The sequence below is a fragment of the Molothrus aeneus genome, chromosome 5, assembly GCF_037042795.1.
Source record: "Molothrus aeneus isolate 106 chromosome 5, BPBGC_Maene_1.0, whole genome shotgun sequence".
Taxonomy (NCBI): domain Eukaryota; kingdom Metazoa; phylum Chordata; class Aves; order Passeriformes; family Icteridae; genus Molothrus; species Molothrus aeneus.
In genome coordinates, this window is record NC_089650.1 from 37,565,010 (window position 1) to 37,582,321 (window position 17,312).

A 17,312-nucleotide genomic window follows, 5' to 3' on the forward strand; every position below is an offset into this window, starting at 1 on the left:
TGACAATCGCCTCCTTCATGAATGTGCCTTGGGTTTTTTCTTTTAGGTGCGAGTCTATGACCTCCTGCAGTACGAGCATGGGCCAGATGATGTCCTGATCCTAGCTACTGACGGACTCTGGGATGTGCTGTTAAATGAAGAAGTGGCAGAAGCTGTCACTAACTTTCTACCGAACTGTGACCCTGATGATCCCCACAGGTTCGTGCTCATCCTCCATTTTCTAGCTTCTCCATAGAAGAGCACTTTCTTGTAACATGTTTTCGTAGAAAGTATGATATGAATAACATTTGGGAAATATGCAACACTTACAAGAAGACATTTTATAGATTGGCTGCAGCCTCTACAGCAAATGTGAGCAGTTGGAGCAGGAGCCCTATTATAACTCAGAAACGCCTGCCTTCAAAGGAGTAGGTGTGGGACCACAGTATCCCACATACAGAATGGGATCCATTTTGTTTGCTATATGAGGTCCTGTGAAAACTGTAGGAGGCTGGGGTCTTGGAAGAACATGGCAACAAGTCTCTCACCCGGACAATACCGTAACACTAAAGATTGTTTTTCAGAAGGACACCCTCAACATCTCCCTCTCTCTCACTGTATATGTACATAAATACTGCACACTGTGCTTCCCACTCATTCCTAGTCATGGTGTGACCTTTAAACCCACCTTCCATAGAGGATGCTCAGTGCTACCAGCTGCAGGATAGGTGTGGTGACAAAACAGGTGGAAAGTCTGACTTGTATTTCATTGAATTAGATCCTGCTTCATTTCATCATTTTAATCTACCTCATGCTCTTCCTTTTTCTATCTTTATCACATCTTAGATTTCTGTCCTTAAAACATACCATCATGTGAACAAAAAAGTTCCCAAACAACCATCTAGAGGCTTTCTGCCTTGAGTTTGTCCATAGGTTTGTCTGCTACTGAGTTCAGTGTCACTGTGAATTAAAACATTATGCCAGAGATCAGAAATCTCTTGTTTGTAAATGGGACTGTGAAAGTGGAAAGAGCTTTATTTGTTCTTAGGCACTGTTCAGGAAAGGAAGTGTGTGTTGCTAGTGAATTTAGGGCAAGCTACCGCTTTGTTCTGCCCTCACCCTTGGCTGAGAGCAGGAAAGAGAGATTTTACACATCCCCAGTTGGTCTGTGAAAAGTGGAGTTTCAGAAACAGCTAAGACCCATTTCAAAATGCTTGCTGTTTGTCATATTTCTAAGTGGTCATCTTCACAGGGTCAGCCCTGTTCATCAACAGATAAGATAACTGGGTATGGACACCTTGACAGTGACTTGGGTTTTAAAGGGAGAACACCTTCAAAATAACTTAACAGCAGTATTTTCTTGCTCTGACACTTAAAAATATGGAATGCAAAAACAGGTTTTGCTGCAATTATCAGGAGAATGGATGATTGATGATTATCATGAAGCTGCAACTACAATATTTTGACTTTGCCCATCTCCTTATGCCAAAGATGAGGTGTGGTATGAATGACAGCCCCAGGCCATCTCTACTTCAGCAGACATGCAGCTGTGTCTGCCCTCTCTCTGGGAGGAGATCAGACAGGATCAGCTAAGGGCACTTCCAGGGCATCAGGCAGAATGCAATGCAGATGTGCCATTAATTTAAGGTAGGAGGAGATGACCTATCCAGTCGACTTTCAGTTATTCCCTAACACCATTCAGAAAAGCTATGGTGCTTTTGTTCTCATTTCTTCACCCTTGAGATTCTTGCAGAGGCACCTGGTAACATGCAACACCTCTGTCCTGCTCTGTCTCCATTCTCCTCTAGTATTTGGGAAAGGCTGGCCCTGCCTTCCATCCTCACCAGTCCCATCCTGTTGAGAATATAGTCAGGGTGTGTTGCGTCTCTTTTGTTCCTTTTGGTCTTTACTAAGCTGATGGTCATGGCCACCATGATTGCTGCAGGCTGTAGGAAGCAGGATTCTTCAACCTTTTTAACTTTTTAGGTGAGTTATTTCATCCATTATAGAACACTCAGAGCAATGAGAGACACTAAAGGAAAATTGTATTTTCTTTGTTTTGATTTAGATTTTCTCCTACTGGTTTAGTAATTGTGGGGGATTAGTCACTGTTTGTGCCAGCATGAGTACCACACATTCCAGAGCTAAGCCTGCTGTTTATAACTTAGAACAAACATATTTATTGCTGTTTGACCTACTGGTCTTTGAATGGACATCTGAATTGTAAATAAATTTGTTCTTTTAAGCAACTTTGTGCCAGATCGTTTAGAGGCTTACAGATAGTGATGGCAGGACATTTCTCATGGCAGCATGCAAAAGGTAATTAGAGCAGTCCCTCATATTGTTTACAGTCATATTTATGAAAATTACCTTTGTGGAATTGCTCTTGCTGCTTGGTTGTAAAGAATATTTAAAGGTTTTTAAGTACTGTGTGAGAGGTTCTATGTAATTATTTCACAGTGGTCTAAATAAGGTATAACTAATGAATTTACTGTAGCATTCCAGCTCAAGCTGTGGAGCTGCATTCATTCCTCTCACTAGTCAGTGACAGAAAAATCTCCTTTGCTGTATTATAAATGTTATGTTTAAAGGAAATGTTATCCCAGAAAATGTCACGTTCTGTGATGGGTGCAGTGACATAATCTGTGGTGAGGTGATCAGCTGAAAATGTAATATCTCTAGGGATGTAGAAAACTTGTCAGAATGTAAGATACTTGCACCCTGGGTTTGGCAATGCTATGGTCTTCAGGAGAACCAACCTGTGGAACAGCCTCTGGATCCACCTGACCCAATAGCCTACTTATTTCCTGACAGCAGCATATTAGAAAAGAAAAGAGGAAAGAAAAAGCCTAGAGAGGATTTTAGAGCTGCAGAGTACTTATCTGTTACATAATTAGCTCCTTGCGGGACCAATATCCCTCCCACTTGAATTAGAAGTCACTTTATAGCCTGATGGATAAGAGCTTACAGCCCTCAGCAATGCTCTTGGGACTCTCTCCTGGTGGTACTTACTGTGAGTATTTGTTGCCCACATAAAAAACATTTCTGAATTCTGTCAAACATAGCATGTGCCTGGATGTCTCCAAGTGCAGCGAGAGCAAAGTCCTCAGGTCTCTCTTCATCCAGCCATGCAGACACAGCCTCAGGGGATTTGGGCACTCATTTGTTTAGAGAACAGTTCCTGTGTGAGGGCGGTGACGGAGTGAAGAGGCTGGAATGGAGGTGGATTTCTTAGCCAGCTCATTTCTTCTGGGTCTTGTGGCAGATGAGCATTACTTGGCTCCTAGCGAAGGACAGGTGGCAGTGCCACTGCTGCTGTCCATACATCAGCTCTCTGAAAAGGTATGAAGATGGAGAACTGTGACTCTTTTCCAACTTCCTTCAGCTGCATGTGTGTACATTTACCCCTGACCTTGGGAATCTTTTACTTCTCATCTTTCTTTTTGTCATTTCTTGTCCCCTTGTTTTCCCTCTCACTAGAGATTTATGAGGATGCTGAGGAGCTCCTCCACCTCTGCTGGGTGTGAGGAGATAAGAAGCTGCTCAGACAGCAGCACGATTCCCCCACTGTCACCATTTCTCCTTCAGTACTTCTACTGATCAATACAGAAAGCTTTGGCATAAGAAAAAAACCTCCATATATTTATTCTTAAAACACAAAAGTTGTATTCCAGCTAGGCTATTCATTAGGAGGAAGTGGATACTTTAGAACTACTTCAGCAGTTCTCTAATGCTATCTCGACAGCTGAATCCCAATTTCATAGCACTGGAGAATAAAACATTCAGTAATGGACTGCAGCTACTATTCATCTCCAGGTACAAGAGACTCACCCTATCTCTTCTAGTGCCAAGTTGAACAGCTTTGCTTCAATTCAGCTCTACACAGGAGAGGAATACTTTACTTCACTTCTGCCTTCACCTGTTCCTTTTTTCTTGGCTTCATTGTGCTGGTTTTCTTGAGTATTTCACAGTTTGTCCACAAGAGAATTTCGTGTTTATTAAAATTCCTTTTTTTTATCTTCCCCTCTCCAAACATTCAGCAGCAAAAGCCAAATACAATCAAAAGCAATACTCACTCCTTTGTACTCCTTAGATGTGGAGAGTCCTTGTTAATTAGAAAAAGCAGGAAGGCAAAGTTTTCTTGCAGAATGATGGGTGTTTCTTTCTTAAATTCTGACAATAGCTGAGAAATCTTTGGGAAATATGTTCTTGCCAAAATTCACTCAGCATCAGACATGCTGTCGTTGCAGTGTGAAGCAATATCCTGTTTCACCTTTCCCAGTTTCCCAGGTGTGCCAACCTCTCCCTTCCCCTCCCTCTTGCCCCCTTGCTAAGTGCTGTCCGTCAATCTTAGCATTCCAGCAAGGGCGTCGTGTGATTGGTGAAGTTCAAAAGATGCCCCTCAGCCCTGGGGTCATTGGCCAGTCCAGGTGTCATTGTCCCCTGAGTCTTCCCCCCGTCCCACCTGGTTGGTGGCACACCTACCCCTTCCCCTCGCCCTTTCCCTGGGCTTAAAAGGACACTGAGACCATGCAGTCAGCATTTTGTTGGAGCTGTTACCAAGATTTGGAGATCTGTGACCGTGGGATAAAACTCTGGATTAACCCTCCGGCAGAATCTGTCTCCTTTTCCTCTTCACCTCACCTAAAGCCTTCCCATTAGAGGTAAAAACTGAATTCCTGCTTGCCTGGACTTGTTCCAAGTGTCAGCTGCAACATCCAGCCAGCCAGGGGTGTCTCTGAGGTGAAAACACCACAGTTGCCGCCTCTGGTCAAGCAACAAGGGCCAGAAGAGCCCAGGCACGTTCCACCTGGTAATATTGGGATCCCATTCCAGTGTGCTGTGAATAAATACTTCAGTTTCTTGCTTGCCACGTGGAGTCCTTTTGTTCCTTATCCCTGCATCTGATTTGAGAACTGAGGAGTGCAAGTATGTATATTTGGGTTTTTTCCCTTAGAAAAGACAATTCATGTTGCATTGGGACAGTAAGGGCAGTGCTTCTTCTTACATCCTGATGTTCTAGCTCGAGGTTGTGGCACAGACTGATCTCAGAGCATGCGGGCAGTGCATGTGTGTATGCAAGCGTGTGTGTTAGATTTTATGTCTTTGGGCCCTTCTTTTACTGCTAAAGTAATTCATTTGTCAAAACTAGTGAGACCTGGAAATTTTATCTCTCAGTACCATCAGGAACAGTGGGTGCATCGCAGCTGTACAACATTACTTGAATTTGTCATCAAACCTTTTGAGTAGTCAAGCGTTGGTTCATTTGCATTGAAGAAATCTTTCTAGTAGAGCAAATATATCAACTCTTGATTCAAAGGAGTCCTCGAAGTTCAAGGCATCAAAACTCTAGGCACAAAACATGACTGGGGTTTTTTTTCTTCTTTTACCCCCAGAGACTGAGTAAAGTCTCTATGATGGAAATTACAACTTAATAAGGAATTCTACGGTGAAAAGTTCTAAGGTTAGAAGAATCCTGGGTGATTGATAAACCTAAACTCACACACACAGTGCTTCTGATCAACAGAGATATTGTTCTTTCCCTTTCTACAGATGAGATCTAGGCAGATAATTTCTGGTCAAGGATCCTCCCTAGAAGGTATTGAAATGCAAACCCTTCTTGTCCTTTCTGGTTTTTGAAACACAGAGGTGTGCTTTAGTTCTGGAGGCCTGTGTGTCTGCCTTCATGGAGCCCTGCATCATCCTAGAGGTTGATACTTACACTTTTAATAAAAACCATGCAGACTGGGTTTTTTTCTTGTCACTCTTTAAACTATTCAGTTAATTTTAACTATCAAATCACAGAGAAGCTTGCCTCCACCCAATCAAATTCAAAACCTCTTGGCCAGGTGTTGGGCTGACAAAGTAAAACACATGACAGTAGCTGTTCACCCATAATGAGATTTCTTTCAGAGGAAACTTCTAAGTGAGTACACAGATGTGTTGATGTAGTAACAGCAGGTAAAGCAGTAAGGGAGAACATGAGAGCACTGTCTATGCACCTTTTGGACTCTGGCACCCTTCTGCCCCCAAGCAGCATGTAGTAGTTTTTCAGGACAGAAAAATAACTCCCATAAATCCAATGCCACTCAGCCCAGCACAGGCTGGAAGTTTTGAAGCAATGTGAAACTTGGTATTTCACTAAATTAAGCACTTGACCACTCACATTCATGCAGTTTTCACTGAACTCATAAATGTGAAAGAACTGTGGGACTCTGTTAATCTGATCATATTAACTGTAAGTTTCCTTTTCCATTTCAGAATAAAAGATATTTAAAAGTCATTCCTATGGTCAGGAAAACAGACAAGTTAGTCCTAAAGTGAAATTTGGATTTTATTTTTATGCTCTATTACTTGCTTTCAAATTGCTTTCTTCGTTATAGCTCATTTCTGAAATAGTTGAGCCATGTTTACCTTCAGGGGTGTCTGTGAACAAGTCTGTAGTTTTCAACAAGTAGTGTTTTTGGGGTCCTCAATTTTTCAGACTGCTACTAGAAAGCCAATTTGTTAAGGCAAGCATGTTTAATATTTTTCTGAAGCTGGGTGAAGCCGGGCACTTAGAACAGCCAGTGGCTTTTGATCAAGTGGCGCCTGTCAAATAGCTTTACATTCTTACTCGGGAACTGTCACTGAACTGGAAGGAGTTGCTTTGTGCATATGCCATGGTTTGTGTTTCTCCTGCCTGCTTCTAAAACACTGGGAAGCATGTCTTGGTAGGTCACACCATCAAATCTGGCAGGCAGCAGGCTGTGCAAGCCCAGCGTGCTCACGGAGACCACCCTCCCTGGCTGCACTGTGCCTTCTCCGCAGGTACACGCTGGCGGCGCAGGACCTGGTGATGCGGGCGCGGGGCGTGCTGAAGGACCGGGGCTGGCGGATATCCAACGACAGGCTGGGCTCCGGGGACGACATCTCCGTCTACGTCATCCCTCTGATCCACGGCAACAAGCAGTCCTGAAAGGAGCACCAAGAGTGGTTACAGGATGGGGAACTTTTTGGGAAGGGCCTGTAAGAGACAAGAGGTTTTTGGTGGTCTGACCAGGACACTTCCAGTAATCTAGTCAAAACTAATGCTGGAGGGTGTTTTTCTGCCCAAAAGGTAGGGTTCTGCACATATACTGTATATGATTAAAGATAACCCTTAAGATTCCAATTTCCCTACAGAAGTGGTTTTGGTGCTTAACAGGAATGGGATTTAAATGCTGCTAGCATATTATGAATTCTGTCATCCCTCTAGGTGGGGTGGGGAATTAATTTTTTTCTCAGTTTACCATGTAGCTTGGAAGAGCCATTTCAGTTGTGAAAGTAGAAGTGGGTATCAGAAGCCAAGAAGGCTCCTGAAATCTACCCCCAAATATTCAGAAGGGGCTTGGGTCACATCTCATTTAAGAATATAGATATACATATATGAGACTCAAGAGTTTTCTTTCAGGAAGTTGTATTCATGACTTATCTATGGGCAACTTCAAACTTGTGTAATCCTTTGAGCCCCCATTTTCCTCTCCTGTCTCTTCTTCAGTAGACTATACCTCCTGTATTTTAGTAGGAAAACTGAAATTGGTTTCAGTGTAACTATGCCTGTTTACTGCAGCTAAAAGCAGTCACCTGCAAAGTTTTCCAGGAGAAATAGGTCACAGTCCTGTATGGCAGAATTTATTCTGGGGTAAGGAGTTACTTGTCAAGATTTCTTGTTGTGTGTATACCATGATTATACAGAGCATGCAAACTCAGCTTTTTGTGATGTTTACCTGGAGGCTGGGGTTTCTTTGGGATCAGAGATTTATATTCATTGAGTGGTTCTGCCTGCTTTATCCTGTTGAAAGGATCCCTGACCATAAAATTTTTCCATCAGTTGAGATTTAGTAAATTTGTTTGGGCTCCTGAGTGTGTTTTCAGTTGGACTTCTATTTGGAGTAGTGGTAATGTTCTAATGAGCAATTTGGATACACAGATAGTGATCTATTTCAAAGATGTTTCAGTTCTTCCTGCCTCATTTATTATTCAGTACACCTTCGCCTGCTTGACTGCGGTGATCAGAAAGGGACAGCTTAAAACTTTCTGTCCTCTTGGCATTGAGAATTGTACTCAACCCTACTCAAGGATCACAAGATGACTGTGGTAGATACAAGCCCTTGACTTGCTTCAGCTCTTTTCTTAGCAGTGATAATTCAAATAAAGAAAATCTGTGTAAACATTTTTGACATGAAAGCAGTAGTCCAGGAGAGAAACAAGTGAGCAAGTCTGCAGTGTAACCTATCAGCCTAGTCCACGCAGGCAGCTCTCTTACTTCACTGACAGGAATTAAAGAGAAAACAAAATCAGAAAGTTCTAGCATACAGGCAGGTATATGGGCTGGAGAACCAGCTTCCACCTGATTTGTGCCCAGACCACATTGGTGTGGAGCTGTTCATCTGGTTTGTACTTCTTCAATAAGAACAAAGACAGGGAGCTGACATCACTGTAGGGCATTGACTAGGGAGCTCACAAACATTGTGGCCTTTCCAAAAGAGAAGGAGATGCTGTGCCCTTTGCAGGGCTTTCTCCTGAGCAGGTGTGGCCCAGGGCTTGCCAGTTCTGTAATTTATGATGTGCTGTGGAAACACGGCGCAGCCCAAGTGCAGTGCAGCTGCCCAGATGCTGGACTTGACTGCATCTGGAAGCACAGTTTGGTGGATTTAAACTACTCTTGCTGCAAATCTCTAGACCCAGAAGAATTTCAGGATGAAAGCAGGCAATGTGGAGAGTGGAACAGCTCAAACATTGCAGCAAGCTGCGTGATTCTGGCCTGAAAACTGTTCTATGAGTTCCCCAGTGCCTCATGTGATAAAGCTGTACAGAACATGGATGTTTTACATTCTAGAGCTTCAGCATAAATCAATGGCATATCTGATTATGTCTTTTTGTGCTTTTTTCCTGATTTTTTCTCTTTATCTTTTTTTCTGTGTGCATCTGGGTGAAAAGAGAGGCTTGGAGTCTAGAATATTTTTCACTTGGCCCCTCATACGTTTTAAAGTTTAAGCAAGAGATCTTCTCTTGCACTTTCTTTTTGGCCTAATAAACTTATAAACATGCTTTTCATGCTCTGTGTAACTCCTGTTGTCTCCTCACAAATGCAATTGTGCAGTCCTCTAGCAATTCAGATCTTCTTTGACAAATTAGTGCTGACAAAGCAAACAGCAAAGACGCTGGTGCTTGCTGGTACCAACTACAAGCCCCGATCAAATATTTCAGTGTTGATGCACTGCTGGTCTTCATTTGGTAACATGGTGTCAACACACATACCAGTTGCTATAAAACCACTGAGTTCCACCAATGTGATGGAAATAGATTTCCAGTGTAGCGTTTGCCAAAATTTGAAAGTGACATTTCAATGGCAATGGAAAAGGCACCTTCTCATTCAGGGGTATTTTTAAATGTGCCCCTGAAGAGATGGGTTAGCAGACTGCATGTCTTGGTGGGAGCAAACTGGCAGGTGACTTCTCAGAGCATGATCTGTTGTGCTGGTGAATCAGCCTGCACAGTGTTTGTTGTTCATCTGAGGCATTGCCGTCAGTCAGGAGCTTCTCTGCAGCAGCTGGGCCCAGGTTGAGTTACATTCATTGTCAGCCCCTCTCCCAGAAAGGGCAGAAATACAGTATCAACAATTAGTATCAATTAATGATTCTGAGAACTTTAATAAAAGATTTTATTCTCAGATGTATATGACTGAAACTATGCCGTGACGCTTTTTGTTTTGCTTTTTTGGAAAGTACCTGTTACATATTTAGGTGCTTGCCTCCCTGGAGTGCCTGGCACATCTCTGATCCATGCATTAGTACTTGGGCTTTCACTTTTACCTGCTTTCAGTAGGAGGTTCTTGCATACCTGAGCTGGGGTCTGGTGCTCTGCTTCAAGGCATGGTATTAATACATATAAACACCTAAGGCTCACAGAAACAGAAGGCAGAAGTCATTTATTGGGGAGGTATTCTTATTGAAGAGAAGCAAGAAAAATTAAAAGCACTTCCAATTCCCTTTAAAGGCTGAATTACTTTGCATCACACAGCATTAGGAAAGACTGATGGCAGGGAGGATTCCTGGTGCACAATGCCATTTTTCAGATGCAGGATGGCTACTGCCATGTTCAGACTTGCAGCTGCTCTAGGGCTCAGTGAGGCTCCTAAGTTAGGAGCAGACAGCTTGTGTCCTCAAACTGGAGCAAGTTAGGCACTAAGTCCAAATTTTAGATCCCTGGCATGTCATCTTAGCTACTGCCTGATGCTGGCAGTGCTCTGGCTTTTTGCCAGTCAAGTTCCCTCAGTATCCAAAACTGTTACAGCCTTAGCAGCAAGGAACCTCAGTCCCAGTTACATCTGCATTCATATTGCTATTGCACACAGTGCTCTGCCTTGCCTGTGCTTAGAAAGTTGGGCAAATTCTTGTCCCTTCTTGGATAATGGCAAGGAAAGGTGCCAGTAAAGGAGTTCTGTTAGCTGCACTGTCTTCTGCTGCCGAGTCCAGTCCCATTTCTAGAAACTCAAAGCCAAGAAGCTTTTACCATTCTCCCAGAAATACTCTTGCAGAAAGTAGAACAGCCATTTCAGATGTTTTTCTCTTGCACTACAGGCTAAAATTTTCTTTCTTTAATTTTATTAAGAAGGTGGTTAGAAATTTAATTTACACCAGATTATGTAACACACAATCATTTTTTGGTGCATTAAGACAATAATGCTTCCTTCATGAACACAAAAGTGTATTGTCTGAGAGGGCTGCTGTTTAGTGGCCTCACACTGGAGATTTTTTTTTTTAATACATTCTAAGAAACAACAGGGCTAACAGACTAAATGAAAAATGGTCAGAATCTGCTGTTAATAGTGGATTTCCATTTGCAGTTACTTCTGTGTAGAAATATGACAAGAAGTTTTGTGAGGTACTGTCAGCTCTGTCCCTCCAGGATGTTTCTGAAGAACTGCTCTTGATGTTTGGGCAGATTTTGGCTCTGAACTTCTTCTAGGTTTATAAAGAACACTACATGCTTCAAGCAAATCTGCTGTGTTTCTTCCAGCCTTGGTGTTTTCCTTTTATTTTACATTTTATGTACTAATACTTTCAGCATTTTTCTATCAAACATGAATGGCAAACTGTGTGAAACTGTTGTTCCTCTCAGACATTTTAGGTATGTAAGTAGTTTTCCTCCATGTGTCCTAGATGAAGACTCAGTGATGTGGCTGTCATAGAGAGAGTGACTAAATGATGCTGTGACTGTGCTGCTGTATTTCTACCTGTAATGTACTTGAAGGAGGATGCCCTTCTCCACCTCCATGCTCATTCTGTTTTCCTCTTTTTTTTTAATCCATTGCTGTTGATGTTCTTTCATAGGTGTCAAATTTTGTTTTTTTTAATACTTGCCACATTTATCTTTCCTTCAATGAGCATCTCACTTAATATCTTGAGATCTGTACAACTGTCTAGGGTTTATATGTCCTGAAGAAAGGAAGGACCTGCTGGAGGAAGATGTTTTGGACCAATGTACTTCTGCTTTGTGACTGTGAAATGTTAATCTTTTTGTAACCTAAGAACAAAAAATGTTTAGTAAAGGGATATATTTTGTGTTTTTTGAAACTTTTCAGTGCAATGAACAAAAGAGGAGGATACTGAAGAAGTGTATGTGCAAAGTTTTAAAATAAAATTTTAAATTATATATTATATAATCCATCTAGATGTATAGTCATTTTTATTCTGCCTTTGTCATGAACATTCCCTGAGTCTCTTTATGTGTATTACTAATTGTGCAATGCGGACAAGTAGCACACTGCTTTACAAGGGAATTGATGACTCACTGACAAAAGGTCTGACTCTTGAGTTAGGGAAGTGAATTCCTTTGAGGTGGATTAGTGGATGGGTTGATCTGGAAGAGTTCAGCTGTGGGGTCGCTGTGAGAGCTTTGTGCTGCCATCAGATCACGATTCATCACTCAGACTGCCAGTTGCCATGTTCTGACTCAGTGAAGAGCTGTGCACAGTGATCCAGTACCAGCTCTCTGAGGCATTGGATGTAATTTTGGAAGTGACAGCATAGTTGGAGGAAGTTTTCCCTCATCCTCAGTTCCTTGGGAATCACTGTCTTAAACTCTGCTCTGAGTTTATGTTCGAGTAAGGGTGAATTTGTGGGTTACACTGAAGCAAGCTCTCAAGGTTATTTAGTAACCAAAGGTGCTTTTGCAGGTACTGAAGGTGCAGGAACTGGCACCCGCCTTGCCCTGTGCCAGCACAGCCATGGGCAGTGGGTTGCCAGCAAGACAATGAGAGCTGGGCATGTACCTACTCATTATATTTTGAAATATTGCATTGTAGCACAAGTGGTTCTCCTGCTTCCTCTTTCACCTCATGGTTAGTAGAAGAGCACTGAAAACATCTGTTCTAGTGCTACTGTGGTTTTTAAATGCTGCACCTGCCCATTGTATTATCCACTGAGCACAGCGGAGAGTGCAGAGAGAGGCAATGTGTTACTTTCTCTCACTCTTGCTTCACTACTCTTCCCTTAAGTCCTACAGTTTATTACTGCAGTCTGACCTCAGTGTCAAGTTTAAAATTGCTGTGCAAATAAAACTTCAGCACAGCTTTGCCTGGCTTGCTTGTGTCAGCTGAATAATAAGTGCTGGTAGCATGCAGTGACAGGGAACTGTTGCACACCAACTGAACCTAAAGGACCTTATTCCACATCATCCTTTTGCATTTCCTATGCCATAAATTCTATAAGCTTGTAGATCAAGTAAGGCTTCTTATTTTAATTTTTTTAGGCGATTCACACAACTCTTAAAATTTGGACATCAGTTTCTGTAATTCATGTAGGCAATAAGTCAAGTGCTTTGCCAAATAATCCATTCATGTATTCTAATGATGTGCCCAGTTAACTAAAGTGACATAAGGGAACAATCCCAGTAATTTATTGTATTTTGTACAGTTTCTGTAAAACCAGTTTCTTCTTAATGTATCCTGGTAAAGCAATGTACTTTCACAGAAAGTTGACTTCTTTATGCTTTTACACAGTGGCTTTTACTGATTCTGGACTTTCTCTCACGCTTTCCAGGAAGGCTTATATCAGTCAAGGCTTTTTCACATCCTGTTCTTGTTAAGAGGAAGGATGAAGGTTGTTTTAAAAAATCCTCCATTTTGCAAAACAAAGGATGCCATAACTTTTTGGGGATGTAAAAACATTTCAGGGGAAATGGTGCTTTGAGGGTGAGATTGTTACAAAGGAGTTTGATGGAGGTAGACAAAATGTGTCTACAGGTAGATAAAGACACATTAGTTGGAGACTCTTAATAAATTAAGAATAATTAATCATAAATTTGAAGCTGTAGCAATAGTCCACGACACTCTGTCACAAAATGTTAAGGGAAGAGGGAGGTGGCTGTAGCAGAAGAAATAATTAGATATTTACTGTAGCTAATTTAAGACTGATTATTTTGATGTATAGATAGATAAGATCTCTCAACCTTCATGAATTTGAGGCCATCCAATACTAGAATTATGTTCTTATGTGTTTTAGTGAATAATTTCTCAGCCTCTGAAGAGTCAAAGTATCCCTCATCTTGACCACAAGCATTTATTCCCTCAAGCGACAGGAATCAATCCCTCACAGAGTTCCTCTGTCAAGATGGCAAACAACCAGCTGTAATGGTGTTTTCTGGTGTTTTCTGTGAGCTTCTCAGTCATCCCTGGATTTACAAGTCTGTTGGTTCTGCTCGTCTGTGGTAATTCAAGGACTTTCCCAACAGACTGGACTCCAACAGAGCATCTTCTGGGTTTATTTATGCTATGGGGTGGTATTTTTCCTTCCTTTCCTCTCCTTACTGTGCCCCTCTCAGATTTAAAATATTTTGGAGTAGTTGACTGCTGTTTGAGATGAGCCACTGAGTCCCTGGCCATCCACCTCCTCCCACCACTTGCTTCCTGCAGGTGCTGACAGCGAGAACATCACCAGCAATGCAGGGATGCTGCTGCCTAAAGGGAAGACTCATAGAAGGGGAAATGGTTTCTTCATTATTCTAATATTGCTCATTATCTCTAAATTAGTGCTTACATGCCTGTAATATTTTAATCCTCCAGTTTGAAAGGGGAAACTTTAATGGTCTTTAGGTTGGTTTTAGAAGGCTCAACTTTTTGACCATTGTTACCCCAGTTCTTTGGCTCAGTTATTCTCCAGGAAAACTACTCCTTTTTGGCAAATAAAGGGCTGTCTGGAGAATCCAAAGGCTGTCATGCAAGCTCAGGTGGAGCATTTAGCTTCTCATATGATAGTCATTGTGCATTTCTGTAATTGCTACAGCTTTCTGGGGACTAAGCAAAGAAACCTGAAATTTTGCTATTTTTGCTTTAAAAGGGTAAGACTTAAGAATATGGAAAGTCTGCAACATATCCATGAGTAAAACTACAAGGAAAGATCCTGCTTTCCCATGAGAGTTACTGTGGAAGACAAATTACTAGGCAGTCACCTTATGAAATAGCACAAACTGTTCCTAAAGAGAGACCATTTCTCTGCCCAGTATAATATTCAATAAAGCTCAAGGATGTAAAAGCAGCTGACAGCCCTGCAGTCATTTCAGTCTGTTCAGAATTTAGACTGACCCTGCCCATCCAGATCTCTTAAATGTGTATTAGTTTAATTTTTAATCCTGCAGCCCTTTGTGGCAGATGTGGGCTGAGGCAGCTGTTTACAGTGCAGTATCACAGCACATTCTGGGATGGGCAAGGGGAGACAGGGAGAAGCCAAACCCAGTTGCAGTTATCCAGGATCTAGAAGCAGACAAATCAGTTATTTAAAGAGGGAATTGCCAAGGAATGTACAAAGAGCAGGGGATTCCTGGAGCCATGAGCTGTTTAGCCCTTAATTCTGAAAAATCCTCTTGTTCCCATGTTGTGCCTGTTTACTTTCATTCCTGGGTTGGTACCACAGCTAATTGCACCAAATGTCTTATTTCTTAACATCCGCCAGCTTTCCCTAGAGCTTTGTCTGCCAAATGTCAACTGCATCTCATCTAGCTGAGATCAAGGTACTCCATGAACAAGCTCCTAATACAAAATTCTTATGCTGTATTTTCTGAGGATTGTGTTCACTATGCTCCCAATTCAAAAAATATTTACTTTTTTGGTCTTTGTGCCCTCTTTTAGAGCTTGATTTTTGCCAGGACTCATGCAATTGAATTTTACATCTGGGAATTTGGAATATGTTAAAAGATCTGGAACATCATTCTTACTCCTTCTCTGCTTGAGCACCAGCATAAAGCAGTTTAAATGAACCAGACAAGGATCAAAACACAACCTTCAAACTCAGTTTCATGTCCAGACATATAAGTATTTTGTGAATGGGAAAAATATAAATCACAATGCTGAGATGGTAAATCCTGCTGTGGTTACATTTTTTAAGAATGGTGTTTTAGTGAAACTTTGTTTAGTGCCAAAAAAAAAAAAAAGGGAAAAAAAGAAAAATATTTATTGTTATAAAAAATTTCCCAGTGATTCTTTTCCTGCAAGGTTTCCCTGGTGCTGGCTTCATTAGGAAAGCTAGTAGCCGAGGACTTGGGTACTCAGTCAATTAGAAAATGGGAAAAACACACCCAACAAACCTGGAGTCCTGAGCTATATGCCACAGACAGAGTTCTAATAAATAAGCTTTTGTAGAAATAAAAACTGAACATACATAATTATATATATGTAGTTATACACATACACACACATATATGTACATATATGTATATGGAAATATAGGAAAAATTAATAACTAACTTTAAGCAGCAGCTAATAAGACATCCACTTCTCCAGGCACCTCATACTCAATGGAGACAAAATTGAGTTTTAAAAATTGAACAACTCAGTTTTGTTTGTTCTTTGGAGGATTCCACAGCTATCTTGTACTAAAAAGCTGCATCTCTCCACACGTACTGGGAATGCAGCAGACAATGGCTGTCAGACAGCTTGGGCCAGTGAAGCACCTGCACTGGACAACCAGCAGGCTCCTGGTAATTTATTTTATTTTGTACAGTTTTTGTAAAACCAAGGCCTGAAATTTTTTCTTAATGTATCCTGGTAGAGCGAGCCTACTGGGTGATGAGTTGAGCCTACATCTTGTGAGGATCTTCAAGGTTGAGCAATGGCTAAAGAGCAGATGAATATCTAAGTAAAGGGATAAATCTCTCAGGATATAACCTCCTTTCTTGTTTTTTTTCCTTTTCCTTTTTCCCTTTTCCCTTTTTTTCTTTTTCTTTTTCTGTTGAGCTAGGAGATGAATGCTGCTATTTGCACACCACCTAAAACAAGGCTCAAGAGCATGAACACCAACTCTTGTAAACCTCAGCAGAGTCACTGCTCCTCCACTCAGGAAAATGGAAAATAGAAGGACTCGTCTCTCTTTCTGCTCTGGAAACAGGCAAAGAGACAAAAGCATGGTTTCACCTGCAATCAAGAACTAGTACAGCTTCTGCTCTTCAGGTCAGGGTCTGCCTCACAAATAGAGCTTGGAAGAGAGACTCGAAGTTTTAAGGGTCTCCTTGTTGTACTGGGCTATAGTTGGTACTTAACAATATTGCTTGTTGTCTTGCAACAGCTGAGGTGGATTGTGTTGCTATTCACCAATTCAGTGTTGCTCTTAAAAACAAATGTGCTGAGGTTTCTGGAGAAATATTGTTTTTTATTTTAAATGCATCTAGGGCCATAATGTGATGATTGCCTGCCAGCCTTCCCCAGACACTCTCCCCTTGCCCTCCCCAGTAACAGAACATGCTGCTGTATGCAATGAGCTGCTTGCTCCCAAGGAGGTGATTCATTTCCAGGAGGCATATTTGTAGGAGAAAAATGCTTTGAGGGTGTTGCTGTGGCTCTGTGTGACCTGCATTGGGCATGAAGTAGAAACCTCAACATTGCAGACATACCCAGGGTCATGTTCACAGGGGTAGCGGTGGGGGAAGGATGCGAGCAGAGCATGAGCAGCTCTGTTGCTTCATGTGAAAACAAACTCTAATAGCAATTAAGAGAAAGGAGTAGGAAATTAATAAGGCAGTAAAGATTTTTCAAAATTGGTCACAAACCATTGGTTTATCCCTTGAAAAGCTTAGTTGACAAGGATTCTCTCATCCCTTTGTCCTCCTATCTCTTTCAATAATCATCCTTCTTCATGCAAATATAGATGGAAAGGGGGGAACAGTGAAAGGTTAAAATGGAAGCAGGCTATCTTTCATCAACATGGTAATTTCCCTGCTTGGCTCAGTGCCAAGCGCTTACTGCAGCCACTAGCTGCCATTCCAACATGAGTGAAAGGATCTTTAATAAGAGTGTAAATAAAAGCCAGGCTGAGAAA

The 17,312-nt window shown here is 41.7% G+C and overlaps 1 protein-coding gene across 1 annotated transcript in view; it reads left to right on the plus strand.

Annotated features, from left to right (window-relative positions):
- The window catches only part of PPM1H (protein phosphatase, Mg2+/Mn2+ dependent 1H), a 131,310-nt gene extending 119,638 nt beyond the window's left edge, over nt 1-11,672 (plus strand). Inside the window, exons 9-10 of the mRNA XM_066550185.1 lie at nt 47-198; nt 6,790-11,672. Of these exons, the coding sequence (XP_066406282.1) occupies nt 47-198; nt 6,790-6,937 (300 nt within the window). The 3' untranslated portion in view covers nt 6,938-11,672. The remainder of the gene's footprint in view (nt 1-46; nt 199-6,789) is intronic.
- The last annotated feature ends 5,640 nt before the right edge of the window (nt 11,673-17,312 follow it).